The sequence below is a fragment of the Phaenicophaeus curvirostris genome, chromosome 5, assembly GCF_032191515.1.
Source record: "Phaenicophaeus curvirostris isolate KB17595 chromosome 5, BPBGC_Pcur_1.0, whole genome shotgun sequence".
In the NCBI taxonomy this organism is placed as follows: domain Eukaryota; kingdom Metazoa; phylum Chordata; class Aves; order Cuculiformes; family Cuculidae; genus Phaenicophaeus; species Phaenicophaeus curvirostris.
Window position 1 is genome coordinate 40,502,891 of NC_091396.1, and position 20,484 is coordinate 40,523,374.

At 38.9% G+C, this 20,484-nt stretch overlaps 1 protein-coding gene across 2 annotated transcripts in view; it reads left to right on the plus strand.

The window, feature by feature from the left end:
• The first annotated feature begins 274 nt into the window (after window positions 1-274).
• The window catches only part of ARHGAP5 (Rho GTPase activating protein 5), a 49,767-nt gene continuing 29,557 nt past the window's right edge, over window positions 275-20,484 (plus strand). The window contains exons 1-3 of one of the 2 annotated variants that reach the window (XM_069858429.1): window positions 275-540; window positions 7,661-7,767; window positions 11,287-15,181. In XM_069858429.1, coding sequence (XP_069714530.1) covers window positions 11,459-15,181 — 3,723 coding nt within the window. In that variant the 5' untranslated portion in view covers window positions 275-540; window positions 7,661-7,767; window positions 11,287-11,458. The remainder of the gene's footprint in view (window positions 541-7,660; window positions 7,768-11,286; window positions 15,182-20,484) is intronic. The other variant, XM_069858430.1, reaches the window with a different exon arrangement.

Below are 20,484 nucleotides of genomic sequence, written 5' to 3' on the forward strand. Positions count from 1 at the left end.
CCGCGGCCCCCGCCGCCTCCCGGCGCCGCGCGCTCCCCACGCGGCCACCGGTGCACCAGCCGGGAGCCCGGCGCGCGCTCCCGAACGGGCCGGGGAAGGGGAGCGGAGGGGGAGGGGGCGGAGCGGCGCGCCCGCGTGCGTGCGCGCGCCCGCCTTCCCTCCCAGGCTTCCCGGGGAATCCAGCGGCAGCAGGAAGAGGCGCTTCCCCCGCGCACGCGCAGCTGGCCGGGCGGGCGCGCGCTGAGCCGCGGCGGCGGGCGGGCGGGAGGGAGGGGGGAGGGGAGGGAAGCTGCTGAGGTAAAGTTAGGGGGAGAGAGAGACTCCGTCAGCCGAGCGAGAGCCGTGGAGGCTCGGCGGCCGCCATTACTGAGCCGGGAGCGCCGAGCCGGGACGGGGCCGCGGCGGCCGGCGGCGCTCGGGGGTCGCGGGCCGGAGAGCGGAGAGAGCCCCGCGGGGAGGAAGAGCCCGCCGGGGGCGCCGGCGTCCCGGGAATGCCGCCGCTCCCGCCGCCGCCGAGGAGCCGGATCCCGACGGCGCGAGGTGAGGGGAGGAATCCGGTCCCGCGGGACCCGGCCCGGCCCGGAGGGCGGCGGGGGAGCAGGGTGGGGGGGAGGCGGCCGGGCTGGCGGGGGGCGAGCGGAGCCACCCCTCCCCGCGGGCCCCTTGGCCCCCCCGCGCGGGGGAAGGGCAGGGAGCGGAGCGCCTGGTCCCAGACAGGTGATGAAGGCCTGAGCGATGGGAGGGTCTGAGCCTGCTATGCGAGGCTGCCAGCTGGTCACGGCTCTCCGGGGAGGGAGGAAGGCAGGAAGGGGAGCTTCCCTGCTCTTTTCTTCTTCCTTCCTCGTTCCCTTCTCCCCCTACTCCTTTAGCTTCCTCTCCTTCCATTCCCCCTGCTTCCCCCCCCTTCTGTTCTCCTTTCTCTGTACTTCTTTTTCCCCTCATCGCCCCCTTCTACTCGTTCTTGTCTTCTCTGTTCTTTTCCTTCTCTACTACATTTGAACACTTGTCAGTTCCTCCTTCCTTTCACCTTCAAATATTGCTCGAGATTAAATTCCAGAAAACTTCGCTCTCCTAATGATGTGTGTGCATTTCTGTTTTCCCACCAGGTGGATTTTAAGGCTTTGAAATAGGGTAGTCGGTTGCAGTGTTGCAGCTTTCAAGCGTTTTGAATCCCTTCAACCACCATAACCTTTAGACTCTCTCCACCCAAGGAAAGCACCAGAGATATACAGATACAATGCTGTGGTGTTGTAAATATAGGACACAAGGAGTATAAAACACTGTTTTAATTAAGAGTTGTTGAAAGAACATTTGCTTATAGCAGGAAGACATACTTATCACCTCCCCTCCCTTCCTCTGTACCACCCTTTTGCCCTCTCCTGTATTGCTTTTGATATCAGCATGGAATATTTCCTTAATAAGTAGGAGGGAAACGTTTTTAATCTAGACCAGAATAGGCCTGTGGGGGTATGTGTGTATTCTTTAGTTGAGTGTCGTGCAGATAACCGGGAGATTTTTTTTTTTTCCCTTAATAAAGATCCTTGACAGAAATTTAAAAACTGTACACTGCAGAGTAAAAACAGTAAAGGCAGAGCAGGATTTGCTGGTCAGTTGGACGTCCATTTTAAACCTGTACACTGTAGCCAATTACTGCACAGTTACTTGTATACTTATTTCATAAATGAATGAGGAATTAGTAGGTTGCTTTTTTCTTCTATTGTGTTGTCTTACCTTTCTAAGATTCTTCAATATGACAGCTGTTTACAGCAGTGACATCAGTGACCAGTTAAGTGCTTTCTCAAAAGACCCATGCATATTTAAAATCTCTAGTACATATCTAAACTGGGCATATTACAAAGGCTCATCCAGGTGCATTTTTATAGGGGTTTATTTTCCTTTATGCTGCTTTGAAAATTATTTTTTAAGAAGTGCTAAAATTCTTAAAGATTCTATTTATAGTTCTCTACTGAAACTCGTTGCTACTAGAGCTTAGGAAGTGTGATGTAAATACGGTAGTTTTTTAAAAGTCTGTAGTACTACAAAGTATCAGAAATTGTTTAAGCCTTTGTAAACTTATTGATAGCTTGTTTGAGTATAACAGGTTTCTTTTTAAGCCCAGAACATACCGAGCTTAAATAGTATGCTTTTTTTTTTTAAATACTCCAATGTAAAAATGTAAATAATTGCAACCAAATTCTTACCACTCCCTGGTATTGGACTTTATTATAGCTAAGGTGTTGCATGTGTAATGTAATCCAATTAAATACTTTAAGCTCAGACTAAATTGTTTTAAAATGCTATATTTAGTACTAACAGAAGCAAATGCACATGTTCTTGAGGTTGAAGATAAAATGTGCTGTCTTAAAGCCATAGGTGTTTTTTCCATGCGCAAACTTTGTAGGAAAGAAAAGCACTGATCATCAAAATAGATTGTTCTGCGTAAGTTTCCCCTTTGGGACTTGTTATTTGAGTAGATGGTGCAAAAATAATACCATTCTGATTAATGAAGATATTAAAAGGATGTTGATGGTTTCTTAAGACTTCCAGAAGTATTTTCTTAACAGAAGATAAATCTCATGTACTGGCTTGCATAAAACTTCAGAGCACTCCACATCACTTCTTTTAGCAGACTAATGCGTGGTGCGTTCCTAAGATAAGACGTGTGAGGAAGGCGTCCATCCTTCAGGGCTGGTACTGTGACCTTCCCTGAGAGGATAGAAGTTCGTGAAGCCGAGTATTCTTCATTAAGTTCTGCTGGCGTAATTGCATCAGTGAGCGATCTGAAAGCAGGTTGTAGGCGTGACGTACCTACGGGAGCAAACCCCGCGCTGCTGCGCTCCCGGTGTGTGATAAGGCAGGAATGCTTCCCGCGGAGCCTGCGCCGTCGGGGAGGAGCGGAGGGGAGCGGAGCCGGCCGCGCTGCCGGGAGCGCCTCGTCCCGCGCCGCCGCCAGGGGGCGCTGTCTACGTGCCGGCCCCGGGGCGGCCGGGCCCCGCACTGCGGGCTCCTGGGTCCCTATGCCCGCCTTCGCCAGGCCTTTGGAGCCAAGAACGCAGAGTGGGACCCAAGAGACCCGTTTCGTCTGAAGTACTCCACCGTACTCATAGCTATAACAAAAAGTTTAGTTCCAAGTGGCCCCAAAAACTCTGGGAATTCTGACTGTCAGGACTTTTTTTCCCCTCTGTTTGTGTTATTCCCATCTTAATAGGTACACAAAACTCTTAATCATTTTTTTTGTTGTTGTTTTTCTTCCTCCCTCTCCCCCCCTATGTTTTTTAGTTTAAAGGTCAGTGTGAGTGAGCTGGAATAGTCTTGTGTTTTTTTTATCATTTTAAAAAACTACATTTAAGGGTATTATGTTTTACAGATTATTGGTTGAACCCTCTTATCAATTCCATATATTTGTGGGTTTGAATGAAGTATGTAAAGTAAAATGAATTCAAAACTTATTGCAGGAAAATCTGAAGTGATTGTAGTGAAGTTATTTTGATTTGAGTATTTTAAACCTGCTTTCCTAGTCACTAGCACCTGTCAGGAGCCAAAATAGTCTGTGGCTGTATCTTACATTTTTGTGGTAAATTAGAGTTATTTCTTTACCTTTAAGTTACAATTCCCATGCATTTTTGCAGTTGTACATAAGTTGACATGCAAGCATAACAGAAGACTTAGCATTTTAAAAAAGTAAACCAAATGCCTACACGCATAGTTTTGGAAACGTGCATATTGTTGCATCTTGGCATTAATTTATTTGAGTTGGCTAATTATTATGCAGAATATTATTTGCTACTTGCATATGCCTTTTCACTTACTCATTTAATGATTTAAAAAGGAATTCAGTAGTCAGTGTTTTCTTTTTACACAGGAGGAAATTACATGTGTGGCTTTGTACAAGGTCAAGCAACAGACCACTGTTTAAGTCTCAAAACTTATGGTGTTGGGTCCTAGATTCTATACGGCAGTCCCTTATGAAGTAAAATAAGATTAAATAATCCATACTTGTAGATCAGTGAAATTTGTTGAAGTTGCTGCTGTCAGGTTGTAAATTTTTCTTTTTTGCATGAAATACATTTTAGCCCTACTCTGTCCTTACCTTGATCCCTTCTTCCTCATCTGCTTCTTTTTCTTTCTTCTGCTTTTTATCAGTTCTTTCTTGGATCCCTTTTGTAAAATTTCTCCATTAGTTCTTTTTTGTTCTTCCTGAATTACTTTGCAAATAAGCTTAATCAGGTGGTTTTGCACTGAGAAACTTCTGTGAGCAGTATGCTTGTCTTGTGCACAGGAGAAGCTGCTACAAAAATAATCACTTAAGAATTTATTTTTCCTGTAAACTTGTACTATTTTGTTTCCTGTTAAAATATAGGCTTTGAATGGTCTCAGATATTCAGAAATTTGTACATTAGTAACTCGAGAGGCCTAAGTTCAGACTAGTGTAATGCTGATAATTTGAACTTTTGCAGTCTACCTGTTTGTTGTGCCTTGATCTAATTTGTATAGATTGGTTTGGGGTTTGGTTTTTTTGTGAACAGCAAAAATGATAATAGAGGACCACTGGAATGCTAGGTGCCAGATGAAGAATGATGTTTTATTTTGAATTCAGAAATAAAGTTTAGGCCTTGATTTCATTTTGGGCAATATCCTGGTGGTCTTCAGGGTATTGTTATTCATAGGAGAGATTCAGTAATCTTACTAAGAATTAACAGCTTTGAACTTCTGTTTTTAAATACAGTTTTGCATTGATTTGTGTTATGAAGTTAGGTAGTCTTTTTTTCATTTTTTAAAAAAATAAATTGATTACTTTGCTTTTGTATGCAAAGGATTATCTAAGCTACATAATTCCTTTAGGGATGGTAGATGGGCATCATATTAACAGAATCTGAAATGAACAGCGGTTGGGGTAATCCATTCTCATCCTTCATTTACCTAGCATGACTAATCACCCTACTGCTTAAACTATATTCCTTTTCAGGCAAATTATCACTGTTGAGGGCATTTCAAGGCATTGTCTTTTACTGTCTTGTTACTGCTTGATCCAGCTTATTTCCTGATAAGCAATCTGAAACTTTTGTTCCTAGTGCTGGCTGTACTTGTGGAATTTTACTAGAGAGTGTTGTATTTACCCTTATTTATATATAAGATTTTTAGTATGGTTGCTTAATTAAGATTACCAGCACTTGTGAAGGCAAGAATATTGGCACATTAGTAAAGAGGGGAGGAGATGTTAAGTGGCTAGAACCTCAACAGACTTTGGTGAATTGAAATAGTTGATAAGGTGACGCTGTTATACTCCATATCCAGTTTAGTTTCTAAAAAGGATTTTGATTTGAAGAGAACATTTCTAACTTTGTTGAAGTGAAAAAGATACCTCTTGGTAAATATTGAGTGAGAAGTAACAATATTACATTAAGCTACATCAGTATTAGACTTATTTTTTTTAACTGGTTCTTGAAGTGGAAATGGTTGAATTATTATTTTGATATGTTTTGGGTAGAGGTGGTATTACCGATGTGCTGAATGGTCTAGGAATTCAGATACCACACTGAATATTTTGCTATGTCAAGTTTTGGTTCTCAAGTGTGAAGTGAGGGATCATTCAGTATAAAAATGAGCATCAACAGTTACCTGAATCCAGAGCTCTTACTTCCTTGGAATCTTTGATATTTGAAAATGCTATGCATTCAGAAGTCATCTTGTCATTTCAGTGATATTTCATGTGATTGAATTTACTTTGTAGTCTGCTGTAGAGGTTGGTGTTGTTTTGTGGTTTTTTTTTTTCTGATGTGTGCTTTTCTTCACTTGGCTAGCTAATTTACCAACATTATCATAAGACCATGTTAATTGAAACTAACCCTGAAAAATACTGGTCCATAAACTGTTGCATCTAGACTACATTACAGAGTGGATAAAGGACTGTGGTGAAACTCTTAAATTCTCTATTGGCATTGTTTGTAGCTGTTCAAATAGTTGTTGGTCATGAGCAACTCTCTAGAGTCTTTCAGACAGCATTTCGGCTCCAGCCATGTTAGGTCTGCAGGTGGAAAATGTTTTTAGGTTCAGAAAGTAGTTTTGGGAAGTATTCAGAAAAACTCGGAAGTATTTGTAAGTGATTTTCTTAGCTATTGACCCATCTACAAGTTCCTCTGCAGCCACAATTACTAAACGATGAAAGGTGGTTAACTATTTTAGTGATTTATTAGTTGATAATAATATGGCATTCAATACTCATGTTTAGAATTCGACTCGGGAGACTTTGTGAGACATGTTTGAGAATAAGACTTACTCAGGCCTCCTAATGCTTCTGACTGATCTTGTGGGGGTCTGTGTTTGAGATTTCTCTTATGATAGTGGCTGGTATCCCTCTCCCCCAAGCCCGAGATGCATTCTTGCAGGTAGAGTCACTTTTCTCTCTGTCTGCTCTTCCACGTACTGTTTTTCAGAGTCCAGTTGTCTGTTTCCTCATATGGAGCTATCTGGTCTGCTCACCTAGCTGGGGACATAGAGAAGTGTTATAGCGGGGAGGTAAGGGCAAGGAATGTGGCTTGCCTCCTGTCTTCTCTTTCAGGTGATAAGAATTTAGCTTTGCAGCTAGGCCAGGCCTACTACAGGACAGATGGCCTGCTGCTTAATGATATTGGTGTTATTTGGTGCCATCAGTTGAGAATTGCAGTGTTATTGTGGTATTGGTATATTGCCTATCACTATTGCCAAATCTTTTTTTTTGTCCAAAACATGATCTGCTAAGTTATTAAGATTATAATTGTGACAGAACAAGAAAAGCTCTGCCATACCTTCTTGATTTTATGTTTAGTACATATACAGCATGGTGCTGCATTTTCCTTAAAAATGACACCTTTCTTTAGTTAAAAGTGGCATGCATCATGATCCAGTGCAAGTGCTTCAAATTCCTTTCCTTTTCTGCATCTCAATATATGTGCATCACTGGCCTGGCATTCAAAGTCTGGGGTTGTGCATATGCAAACTGAGGAAGTTCTGTGGAAGTGAGTTCCATTTTTGATTACTTGGTAGCAGCATCCCTGCAGTAAAAGCAACACCTATCAAGGTTATTAATTTGTGTCCTAGTTGAGAATTCATAATCTTCAAATATAATTATGCGTTCAGTTTCTGATTTGTTGCAGTCTGTGACAATTCAGAAACGTACTACAGCTAAAAGAGTTTTCAGCTAGACTGTATTTTTCTCTGTTTAAAAAAATGTATATAAATGTATTTACATATAAATTCATACAATATATTTTGTACTTAGTGACTATACTGACTTCGTCTTACAAAACTATGTTCTAGATATTTTAGAATTCACAATTCTTCTACAAGTGATTAGTGGCTTTTATATCTTATGCTTTGTGTGTTGTCTGAGACACTGTGTTAATTTTTTTCATAAGAGGCTTCTGCAACCTAGGTATTGTTAAAATACCAAGCTAAACTTATGAAATCACACTCACTTAAGAAGAATTGTGCCATCTCTGTCCCAAGTAGTACTAGCTGTGCTTAGAGGATTTAAAGCCCCGAAGTTTAGAGGAAGAAAAACTTGAGTTCTGTTTATGGGAAAAGAATCCTTATGTGCAGGTGAAGTGTTGTACCTTCTCTAGTTGCTACTTCTGCTTTAATAATTTAGAAATTATTAACGAACTTCAATCTTTGTTTTCAGATCCCTCAGGGAAGGACTTACTGAAGGACACTGTTTAAATGTATGACATTACTGCAGGAAGATCACAGCAGGATAATCATCTTGCTTTGCACCTTGTTTTCCTAAGGGTAAGTTTAGGCTTTAGGTCTTCATAATCTTGCGTTGAAGAGGGGAGGTGGGTAAATAATTACAAGATAATACACATTTTCTTTATAACTACATACGGAAATCTAAAAGCCTGTAGAGACAAGGTCCTATGGTGTGATGAGAAGGTCAGAGATTCTTCCTGCAGTAATGTCATATTCATTGCATATTCTGTATTTCTTCAGAATTTTTCTATTTAAACATGGAATTGCTCTATTATATTCAAGGCGAAGACTGGAATTAGTTGGGGAAATCAAACAACCCCTCCTTTGTATCTGTAATAAGGACAAGAGATGATGGCAATGATGAATTGGGAGTGTTTTTAATTTGGTATAACAGAATTAGGCAGATTGAAGTAAGGCAATTGAACTAACTTACCATAAATTTCCATTGTGTAGATTTTAAGACTATATAAAGCTATAACATACCTTTAAATTAGTGGTGTACTCAAAAGAAAAATGTTCCACTCGAGGAACAATTTAATAATGATTACATATTAAATGTGAAGCTATTATAATGTCAGGTTTTTACCAGGTTAGTTGCTTAATTAGTATAGATTTCAATCTGTGACTTTACTTTGTACAATCACTGCAAAGTAGAAACTGTACAAAAATGTAAAGAAAACACAGTTATTTATGTGTCTTTAGTGATTTGGCTACTGCTATGGTGAAAATCTTCCACGTCAGGAGTTTTGTGAGACTGTTTGTTTTCCTTTTGTCAGTGTGCCATTTCACCTTACTATTTGTACTTAGTTAAAAATGTATCGATGTGACAAAACACTTATTGCTGGAGGAGGTAGAACCTTTAAGTGAGGATGTGGAGTATCTGAAAGTATTGATTGTTTTGTATAAACTAGTTGCAAATTGACAGTGTCTTCCTGATTAAGTAACAGTTTTGTGTTCTAGTTTAGTCCACGTCAAATCTGTATTGTGCTGTGGCAAACAGAATGCATTTTATAGTGGAAATGCTGACTAAACTTCTCATTCTAATAGTTTGAATGAAGCTGCTATGATAAGATTTGCCTTAGAAAAAAAAACAAACAAACCCACTGGGTTTGTAGTAATAGATGGATTTACTTTTGCTAAGTATTTTTGTTCCCGGACCCATTTTCTGTTAGCTCTGCATTCTGTGGTTTAAGAATATAAAAAACACAGTGAAAAAAAGTAAAACTTAAAATACAAATTCGCTTTCTGAATGTTTGAGTAAACTGATTTAAACAAACAAAAAAAAGAGAGCCTTTGGAGCGACAGATCCTACACATTTTTTAAATCTGAAGGAAGATACTACAGTACAAATCTCAACAAATTTTTGCCAAGAATGACAAAATACATAACAAATAAATCTGAGATATTGAGATTAAAATTCCAGTATTGATGCTGATTATTTTTAATTTTTATAGGGGTTACTTACAGGTTTATGTACGTTTATGTTGTTATCTTATATTTGGTTTCACATTTGTGGAGTATGTGCAGTACAGTAGTCCATACTTTTCAATTATAGTGCCGTGTAGTAGCTGTCCTTTTAACAAGAAAATGAGAAGATATTTTTATCAAATATTTTCACAGAATTACAGACTGTTGTAGATTGGAAGGCATTTCTGGAGGCCATCTTGTCCAGCCTCCCCCCTCAAGCAGCGTCACCTAGACCAGGTTGCCCAGAACCATGTCTGGGCAACTTTTAAATATCTCCAATGAGGGAGTCTTTACTGCCTGTCTGAGCAGCCTGTGCTCAGTCACCCTCACAATAAGAAAAAAAAAATGTTTCCCAATGTTCATATGGCCCCTTCTGTATTTAAGTATGTGCCTATTGCCTCTTGTCCAATCACTGGGCACTACTGAAAAGAGTCTGGCCCTACCTTCTTTGCATCTTTCCTCCAAATACTTGTACTCACTGATGAGATCCCTCCTGAGACTTTTTTTCTCCAGGCTAAACAGTTCCAGCTCTCCCAGCTTTTCATTATGAGAGATGCTTTAGTTCCTTAATCAGCTTAGTGGCCCTTTGCCTAGGCTCTCTCCAGTAGCACCATATGTCTCTCACACAGTAGAGCTGGACACAGTGCATTAGGCGTGGCCTCACAAGTGCTGTGTAGAGGCAAAGGTTCACCTGCCCTGACCTGCTGACAATACTTTGTCTAATGCTGCCCAGGGTACCGTTAGCCTTGTTTGCTGCAAGTGGACATTGCAGGCTTTTCTGTAAAGCTGCTTTCCAGCTAACTGGCTCTTGGCATGTGCTTTTACATGGTATCATTCCTCCCTGGATGTGGGACTTTGCAGTGCACAAGGTTCCTGTCAGCCTGTGCCTTCAGCCTGTTGTGGTCTACCTGAATGGCAGCACAGCCCTGTGGTGTATCAGCCGCTCCTCCCAGTTTTGTTGCCAGCAGGCTTGCTGAGGGTACTCTCTGACCTATCATCCAAGTCATTAACAAGATGTTGAACAGTATTGGCCCCTGGAGTACGCTGCTAGTTACTGGCCTCCAATGAGGTTTCATGCCACTGATCACAGCCTGCTGGATCCAGTCATTCAGCCATTCAATTTTTTTGTCTTCCTCATTGGTTACATATATACCACAAATGGAAGAATATTTACTACTTTAGAAATAAAACCTTCTGATTAATAACTGAGTTAGTGGTAATTGTTATACTTGAAAGCAGCTTCAATAAAGACACTAGAACATTGTATGAATTCTTCGGAAGCATGAATATAGATACAATAATTTTTGTTTACAGTTATTAAACTTTTTTGTATTTTTCTAAGGGACAGGAGGAGTGATACTACATTGTAGTCTTAAAATCTCAGACAGTCAAAAGTCTTTCCTTGCGTACCTACTATCTGTATGATGATATTTGTATTTTTCTGTAGAGTTCTGGTTAGAAATTTCTTGAAAGTAGCTTGCTGGCAGCATACAAATAAAATCGTTTACTTCTGCAGATAAGTAATGGCTGAGCCACATTGCCAACTTCCTGGGTTTACTTCTTATTTTGAAAGTTTCTTTACTGCAGCTGAACACTGACAGCCCAAATGCATACAAAAGTAGCGTTATTCATGTAGGTAAGTGTTGAAGTTTGAGTGTGAATAGATGTATATATGAGCATTGGATTGGCTTTAGAGTTTTTGTGTTGTATTTATTACAGTGAAAAATGCTTTCTAGTTCCCAGCGCCCATAAGTTGTGAAGGAAAACAGTTACTTGGAGTTTGGGGTGTGGTATTTCTTATTCTTTTTTAACTTAGAAATATGCTGATCACCTATCAAAATAGGTCATGAACTATTATTAAGCTCTACCTGAATACCGTTTGTTTTTAAATTTGTGAAATAAATAGCATTAACATGAATGAATTATGAGTTTATACAAGGATACTCATTAAAGTAGTTGTCAAATTTTCATATGCATAGACAATTTCAGTGTGAACAAGCAAAAGTGCTTCTAAAAATCTCTTATTCTCATAAATATAAGGAAGAAATACGTGCGATCTTTAATTTTTTTCTCCTCCTTTTTTTTTTTTAGGAAGGTGATCCTCATCTTGGCTATCTGAGGTTCTCTCAATGACAAGCTGAAGCAGGAACAAATGAAAGCTATTCCTGGAAGCCTGGACATACAACTTAATTTATGGGAACCTTTCCAGAATGAAAACCACATACAGTTACCTTGACAATTGCAAAAGGATGAGAGGAAAGTTATGATGGCAAAAAACAAAGAGCCACGTCCCCCATCTTATACTGTTAGTGTTGTTGGACTGTCTGGAACTGAAAAGGATAAAGGTAATTGTGGAGTTGGAAAGTCGTGCTTGTGCAATAGATTTATTCGTTCAAAAGCAGATGAATATTATCCTGAGCATACCTCTGTGCTTAGCACAATTGACTTTGGAGGAAGAGTTGTTAACAATGATCACTTTTTGTACTGGGGTGACATAACACAAAGTGGTGAGGATGGAATTGAGTGCAGAATTCATGTAATTGAACAGACTGAATTCATTGATGATCAGACTTTCCTGCCTCATCGGAGTACGAATTTACAACCATATATAAAACGTGCAGCTGCCTCCAAACTGCAGTCAGCAGAAAAACTAATGTACATTTGCACAGATCAGCTTGGCTTGGAGCAAGACTTTGAGCAAAAACAAATGCCTGAAGGGAAATTAAGCATAGATGGGTTTTTATTGTGCATTGATGTAAGCCAAGGATGTAATAGGAAATTTGATGATCAACTTAAATTTGTGAATAATCTCTATATCCAGCTTTCAAAATCTAAGAAACCCATAATAATAGCAGCAACGAAATGTGATGAATGTGTGGATCATTATCTGCGAGAGGTCCAGGCCTTTGCTTCAAATAAGAAGAACCTTGTGGTAGTAGAAACGTCAGCAAGATTCAATGTCAATGTTGAAACATGTTTTACTGCACTGGTACAAATGATGGATAAAACTCGTGGTAAACCTAAAATAATCCCCTATCTGGATGCCTATAAAAGTCAAAGACAGTTGGTTGTTACAGCAACAGATAAGTTCGAAAAACTTGTGCAAACTGTGAGAGACTATCATGCAACTTGGAAAACTGTTAGTAATAAACTGAAAAACCACCCTGATTATGAAGAGTACATAAACTTGGAAGGTACAAAAAAGGCCAAAAATACATTTTCAAAGCACATAGAGCAGCTTAAACAGGAACATATTAGAAAAAGAAAAGAAGAATACATTAATGCATTGCCGAGAGCTCTTAATACTCTTCTGTCAAGTCTTGATGAGATTGAACACTTGAGCTGGTCAGAAGCCTTGAAGTTAATGGAGAAAAGGCCTGACTTCCATTCTTGTTTTGTGGTGCTTGAAAAAACACCCTGGGATGAAACTGACCATATAGATAAGGTGAATGACAGAAGGATTCCATTTGACCTTCTCACTACACCAGAGGCAGAGAAAGTTTATCAAAATCATGTGCAGCATCTTATATCTGAAAAAAGGAGGGTTGAAATGAAGGAGAAATTCAAAAAAACTCTTGAGAAAATCCAGTTCATTTCGCCTGGGCAGCCATGGGAAGAAGTTATATGTTTTGTAGTGGAGGATGAAGCATTCAAATATATCACTGATGCAGATAGTAAGGAAGTGTATGGTAGGCATCAGAGGGAGATAGTTGAAAAAGCCAAAGAGGAGTTTCAGGAAATGCTTTTTGAACATTCAGAGCTGTTTTATGACCTGGATCTTAATGCGACACCAAGTTCGGATAAAATGAGTGAAATTCATGCAGTTCTGAGTGAAGAACCTAGATACAAAGCTTTACAGAAACTTGCACCTGATAGAGAATCTCTTCTGCTTAAACACATAGGATTTGTTTATCACCCAACTAAAGAAACTTGCCTAAGTGGCCAAAATTGCACAGACATTAAAGTAGAACAGTTACTTGCCAGCAGTCTTCTCCAACTAGACCATGGCCGCTCAAATTTATACCATGACAGTGCCAACATTGATAAAGTCAACCTTTTCATTTTGGGCAAAGATGGCCTTGCACAAGAATTGGCAAATGAAATTCGGACACAATCCACTGATGATGAATACGCATTAGATGGAAAAATATATGAACTAGATCTTAGGCCAGTTGATGCAAAATCCCCGTACCTGTTGACTCAGTTGTGGACCTCAGCCTTCAAACCACATGGTTGTTTCTGTGTGTTTAACTCTATTGAATCACTGAATTTTATTGGGGAGTGCATTGCAAAAATACGGGCTGAAGCATCTCAGATAAGGAGAGATAAGTATATGGCTAATCTTCCATTTACGTTAATATTGGCTAACCATAGGGACAGTGTTGGCAAGAATCTACCTATTCTAAGACATCAGGGGCAGCAATTGGCCAACAAATTACAATGCCCTTTTGTAGATGTGCCTGCTGGTACATATCCACGCAAATTTAATGAGACACAAATAAAACAAGCTCTCAGGGGAGTGCTGGAAGCAGTTAAACACAATTTTGATGTTGTAAGTCCAGTTCCCATCATTAAAGATCTGTCAGAAGCTGACTTAAGAATTGTCATGTGTGCCATGTGTGGTGATCCTTTTAGTGTGGATCTTATTCTTTCACCCTTCCTTGACTCTCACTCCTGTAGTGCTGCTCAGGCTGGCCAGAATAATTCTTTGATGCTTGATAAAATAATAGGTGAAAAGAGACGTCGAATACAGATAACTATATTGTCATATCATTCTTCTATTGGTGTAAGGAAAGATGAACTTGTTCACGGATATATACTAGTCTATTCTGCGAAGCGGAAGGCATCCATGGGAATGCTTCGGGCATTTCTTTCTGAAGTTCAGGATACAATTCCTGTCCAGCTAGTGGCTGTTACTGATAGCCAGGCAGACTTCTTTGAGAATGAAGCAATCAAGGAACTCATGACTGAAGGAGAACACATAGCAACAGAGATTACTGCTAAGTTTACAGCTTTATATTCATTATCTCAATATCATCGTCAAACTGAGGTCTTCACGTTGTTCTTCAGTGATGTATTGGAGAAGAAAAACATGATTGAAAGTTCTTATATGTCAGACAGTACCAGGGAAACAACGCATACAAGGGAAGATGTTTTTCCAAGGTCTCCCAGAGGAGGTTCTCTTGACTATAATTATCTAGACTCAGAGGATGACACTGAAGGACCACCACCTTACAGTCCAATTGGTGATGATGTAAGGTTACTCCCAGCGCCGAGTGACCGTTCAAAATACCGACTGGATTTGGAAGGAAACGAGTATCCTGTTCACAGTACGCCCCTCAATTGTCATGACCATGAACGCAACCATAAAGTGCCTCCTCCAATAAAACCGAAACCACTTGTTCCAAAAACAAATGTGAAAAAACTGGATCCTAACCTCCTGAAAACCATTGAGGCAGGTATTGGCAAAAACCCCAGGAAACAACCTTCTCGAGTGCCTGTGGCACCACCAGAAGATGTAGACCAATCTGACAACTATGCTGAACCTATTGACACTATTTTCAAACATAAAGGCTTTGCAGATGATATCTACGTGGTTCCAGATGATAGTCAGAATCGAATTATTAAAGTTCGAAACTCAATTGTAATAAATACACACAGTGAGGAAGAAAATGGGTTTTCTGATAGAATATCCAAAAGTCATGGGGAAAGGCGGCCTTCAAAATACAAATATAAGTCTAAGACTCTGTTTAGCAAGGCTAAGTCCTACTATAGGAGAACGCATTCGGATGCAAGTGATGATGAGGCTTTCACCACCTCTAAGACTAAAAGAAAAGGAAGACATCGTGGAAGTGAAGAAGACCCACTTCTTTCACCTGTTGAAACATGGAAAGGTGGCATAGATAACCCTGCTATTACATCAGACCAAGAATTGGATGAAAAAAAAATGAAAAAGAAGCCTCACAAAGTTAAAGAAGATAAGAAGGTAAGTGTATTGATTTAAATATTTTTTAAAATTTTTTTTAAATTTTTTTTTTTCTTTAATTCTGGCACATTGTAAGAAGGGAAAAGTCAAAATATGCAAGAGTTGCATCCTGTTTTCGGGCAGATGCTTTAACATTTTGGTGTAACATTGTTTGATTTATGTCCAAGTTTCTACTCAACTTGCTTGGAACTAGCAAACCTGGGGGAAATGAGGTGCTTTGTCTCCCTGATTAGCTGTTCAGTGTTCTTTTCACTTCTGCATGTACCTGTGCAGTCTCCCTTCCACATGAGTAAGTGATGGCAGAATTTGGTCAAGTGTATTCTATGTTAATCATAACATCTTTCTTAAACCACCAAAAACCTGCTTTATGAGTTCTTTAGGTAGAACTGGTTCTTTCAGTCCATCAGGGCTGGTGAATGAAAGGGGTGGTTTCTTTTTTAATTCTCAGTTGTCTACCTGGAACTCCAAGAGAAGAGCACAAGAAGGAAAGTTTGTTTAGTGGTTTTACTGACTGCTGTGTTTTCCAAGTGTGGGCAATCGAGTTGAAAGTTATGCTACCTGTGCAATTCTCCATTCAAACAAAATAAAGGGAACAAAATGCCTGCCCAATTTGGATTTCTAAACAATAATGTGACGCTCAGCATGAAAAATGTCAGTGTTTTATTTTGATCTTTTATGTTCAATAGTTACTTATTTTTTGACTTAAAAAAATTATTATATTAAAGTAGTGTTGTGGTAGAGGTACAGGTACTGGGTGTATACTCTTTGTAGTTTAAAATTTAATTTTAGGCTAGCAATCATTGTCATGCATGTAGGTTTTGTTTGACATTAAATCAGGACTGTTCCCAGTTGGTTAGATATTTTATTCTTGTCTCAAAATAGGTCGACCTTTTTAATATTGCCTTTTGTAGCATTTTAAAAATGTCCTTTTTAGCTTAAATCTGGTAGTACTTGAATAGCATTTAGAAATCGGTTTTGTTCAAGTAGACTATAGTTAGATTTTACTAATGGTTTAAATTCTGAATTGCACTTCCTAGTATGCAGCTGTGATTTGAATTACATATGACTGATTTAAAGGGCACTACATTTTTTTACGGCTTACTCATAAGCATAGGTAATGATGTCTTGTGGGCGTAAAATCATACGGTTAAAAATGCGCCCAAGTATTCTTTTTGGGAAGCTTATATTTGATTTTAAAAACAGTAATTTATGTACTTTTGACTGAAATAATCTTGCTACATAGAAATTGAGGTATAGTATTCATGATCCTGTTACTGTCTTAGCTGTGTTGAGCTGACAGAAAGTTCATCCAAGTTGGATATTTATATTTAAACTGTGGGTTCTTCTGTTCCTGGCATTGTGTCAGGAACTGCCCCTTACCCCCCATCTTTACCAGAGACTATTTTGGCTTTGGCTGTTGAGAGGCAGCCTGAGTTGGAAAGTTCTGGGCTGTTCTACATTTTTGTAGTGGTTAAGACCCTGGAAGAGTGCAGAAATTGTTTCAAATTTTCTTAAAAATACCATCAATGTGTTGGTTTTTTTTTTTTGTTTGTTTGGTTTGGTTTTTTTTTCACTTGGAAGTTGTGGTCCAGGGCTGATGCTTTTAAACTAGTCAGAGAAAACTTGTAGTAGAAGATGTAAAAGTTATTGTAATGGTGGAGGAAGCAAGTACAAATTCGTAGCTAAAATGTTTGCAATCATTCCAAATTTCTAAGAGTGTTGAGTGCCTAGTGCTTTGATAAGTAGTAACCTCTATGTGTGTTGACATGCATTATGTTGAAGTGAGAGTAGTTCTAATTCATGTGATGAGCCATTCTAGTTTGTACTATACTCTTTTCGGTTTTATTAACTGGTCTGTTTTTTGTGGTTTTGGTTTTTTGTTTGTTTGTTTTTTTTTGATGTTTTTATGTTTTTTTTGCGAGAGATGGAGTTTTGTTAGTTTTAGAACTTATTTACTCTGTTTTCCTGTATTGTTGTAGGTGAGCAGCTATCAGTCTTTAATTACGTAAGCTCAAAAATAATTCAAATGATACCTTCCTTGTTAAATGTAAATTAGACCATGTGAGGGATATTAGTGTTCCGCTATTTGCGGAGTACTTGCTCTGGGTTTTTTTGACAGTTTTGACCCCTTGAATGGGAAAGGGATACATAAAACTTTTGTAGTATTTTTGAATATTTTTTAAAGCACTCTTGGATACTTTTTCTAAATTGTTCAGCTGTATGTAAAGGGATTATAAGACACATGTAACTATTTTTGCTATAATTACAATGATTCTGAAATACAGAAACTTTATGAACAAAATGAGTTTGTTTTCTAAACCTCAGCCTTTGAGGTCTGAGTTTCTCATTTTCTTTCAAAGACTGCAACTTGATCTTTTTTAAAAAATTTAATTCTTTCTTTATTTTAGAAAAATAAATCGGCTCTGAGGTATGCTGTTGCTTTTTAAAGCCCAAATAGGATTTAACATTCTTGATATTCCTTTCATCTTTGCTGGTTTGAGGAGCTTGAGATGTGGTATTTCTAGATATTGCATGGTTTTGCAGAAAGCTCCTGTGCATGTCACTTGTGTTTCTTACACTTCAGTTTTCAGTTACGCAAAGCAGGTTTTATCCAGGGATAGCATTTGCCTATGGAGGTTTTGACATTTAGAACTTTTTTAAAATGTTTTGGGGGCATCGGTTTGGTTTGGTTTTTTTGTAATTGGCTTTGTCTCTTCCGCCATTTGTGACAATTCCTTTGAAGTTAAACATAACAGAGGTTTCTTAAAGTGGTATTTACTTTCCTCTTCGAGGTTCTGGAAATGGTTTTAAAGGCAGGTCCAGAATAAGAAAACATTTAAAGGTAATATGTTTCAATAAAGAGACATGACCTTGTTTGAAGGATTTTCATTCTGTCGTGATGCCTTTAGACTCCAGCCTGCCAATTCACAAGATGAAATCATGTAAGTGTATAGGCCCTCACATGTGGGGAGGCAGGGAATGGATGCAGAGTTGCTATTCTGAAATTTAGATTGAAATGTTTTACTGTGGAAAGCATAGCAATGGCAGATCTGTGGTGAGCAGGTAATGTTACTCACAAGGTTCTCTGACATTGCTTATACAAAAGAAAATTAAACAGTTTAAAACTCAGAAAAGTTAAGTAAGTGTGCTTTGATCTGAATTATTTGCCCATTGTTGTCCATAACATCATATTTGTGTTCTCAGTTCTTGTTCCTATATAGTGGTAGTCAACTGGAGTAACCATCCTTGAGCTCTGTTTTCAATTATCATAGAAGTAATTCCTCTGAAAACTTCTATCCCTTCATTATCACTGTTCTGTAAAACTCCCCCAGAACTTCTATTTCCTCTGTATCGGTGAGGAATCTTCTTGCAGTTTTCAGTTTTCACCTTTCCTTGCAGTAACCTTTCTCCTGAAATGCTTTTTCCTTTTGTGATGTCTGTCACCTCTGAACGGGTGAACAGAATGTGGCTGCTTGTGGAACTGAGATTTAGAAGATTAAAAAATGTTTTGTAATTGCCTCTGAACTGATGCTTTTGAATGAGAATGACTGAAACTGTGTGTAATACTGCTAAGAACGCCATAGTAGTGCATCATATAATCGCAATATTTGTTGATCTGTACTAGAAACTGCTACCTGACCCAATTGTGTTATTGCATCCAACTTTTTCTCAGCTGTAGTTGTCAGTTTAGGAACTTTGGCCTATTCTTGTCCTTGGTAATTTCCAGCTAATGATGTCTTGCCATATGGCACAGGTGTTTTATACTGCATGCACATCATAGAACGTACACATAGTACGTGTATATTATATTACATGCACATTCTTACTGCATAGTACAGGTTATAGTACATGGACATTCCAGTGCATGATTTTTCTGTTAGTCTGTGACTTTGTTCATTTTGTTGTCAAGTATCATACCGTTTCTGTTACTCCAGTGGTCACAGTAATTTCCTATATGCCACCATCAAATGCCTTACTCCAGATTGCTAAAACCAACTGATTGCTGTAGTTTCTTTGCCTCTAGAAAAGAACACAAGTTTTAAATGGAGAAGGTTGTATAAGTGTAGCAACTTACGATACACCTATCTACCTTTATCATATTCTCTGTTACTGCCATATTTCTAAATGTTCTGAAAAAATTCTTGTATGGCCTTACGTCTCCTGTTTTTTCTGGTAGGGAAGTATATGAAGAAAAGTGGAGAGAAGGAGGAAAAAGAAAGCAGGCTGGCTTCAGAGTCACAGAACTTTTTTAGCCAAGTTGGTGAGGAGTTGTGTGCATACTGCGCTTGAAAGCTTTCAAGCGTATGTTGTGTGCCAGTATTTGTTAAGCTGTAATGTGCTTTTTTCTCCCCCACCGTTCCTCGTGAACATGTTCTGTGAAAGTTTCCCTTTAGAGAAAGCGCCTAGTACTTTCTGCTGTTTTTATGCAAAGTACTTCTCAGATTAAATGCATTTTCCAGAGTGAATTCTCCCCTATATCAACATGCTTTCTGTGTTTGGTAATTTGTTTCCTTACCAATGTCAACAAATGTGGAGGAACTAAGCACAGAGTATGATGTTCATAGGCAACTTGCCCTCAGCTGTTTTCGCTTTGCCAAGTTAGACTTCTCCAGCTGAGATGTGTGCTCAGTCATCTCACTATCTTTCACAAATGCAAGTGGGAATTGCAAGTAGATGTTTATGTCAGTTAGAATCTTGAACACTATAATGCTAAGGTAAGTATAGAACATTATTGCATATTGGTACACACCAGTCTTTTTAAAAGTAGCAGACTTGCAGGACATATAATAAATTAATTTTATCTTTAGTTTAACTTAATGAGTTGTGGGGCAACAGAGAGAAAATGCAGAAGACTTCAGGACGTGAAAGGGCAGTGAACATTCCTGGAGGATAAGGATCTTCCTGGAGGAAGGTTTCTTACATTTCAGATAGGACGAACCTCTTTGTGTGTGGATTATAACACTAAAGCTGCAAGTGTCATGCAGTTTATGCGTTGATATGAGGCCCAAACCACAATGCTCCATGGCATTTCATTGTTCTCACCAAGTTCTTATGTGTAAACAAACTTGATGGAAATATTATAAAAATTATTTATGAATTATTATTGGTTTATCTATTATTATTATTACTACATTAAATAATTGCAAGGGGGTTTTGACTCATATCTTAACTTAGTTATTCCCTGTACAGCAGGAAGCCTACCTGATCTGGGAATTTGTAGCTACTCCATAGAGTTATGGTTAATACCATTATTTATCTTTACTATGGAATTGATGAGTATTAAAGATTTACCCATCTCATTT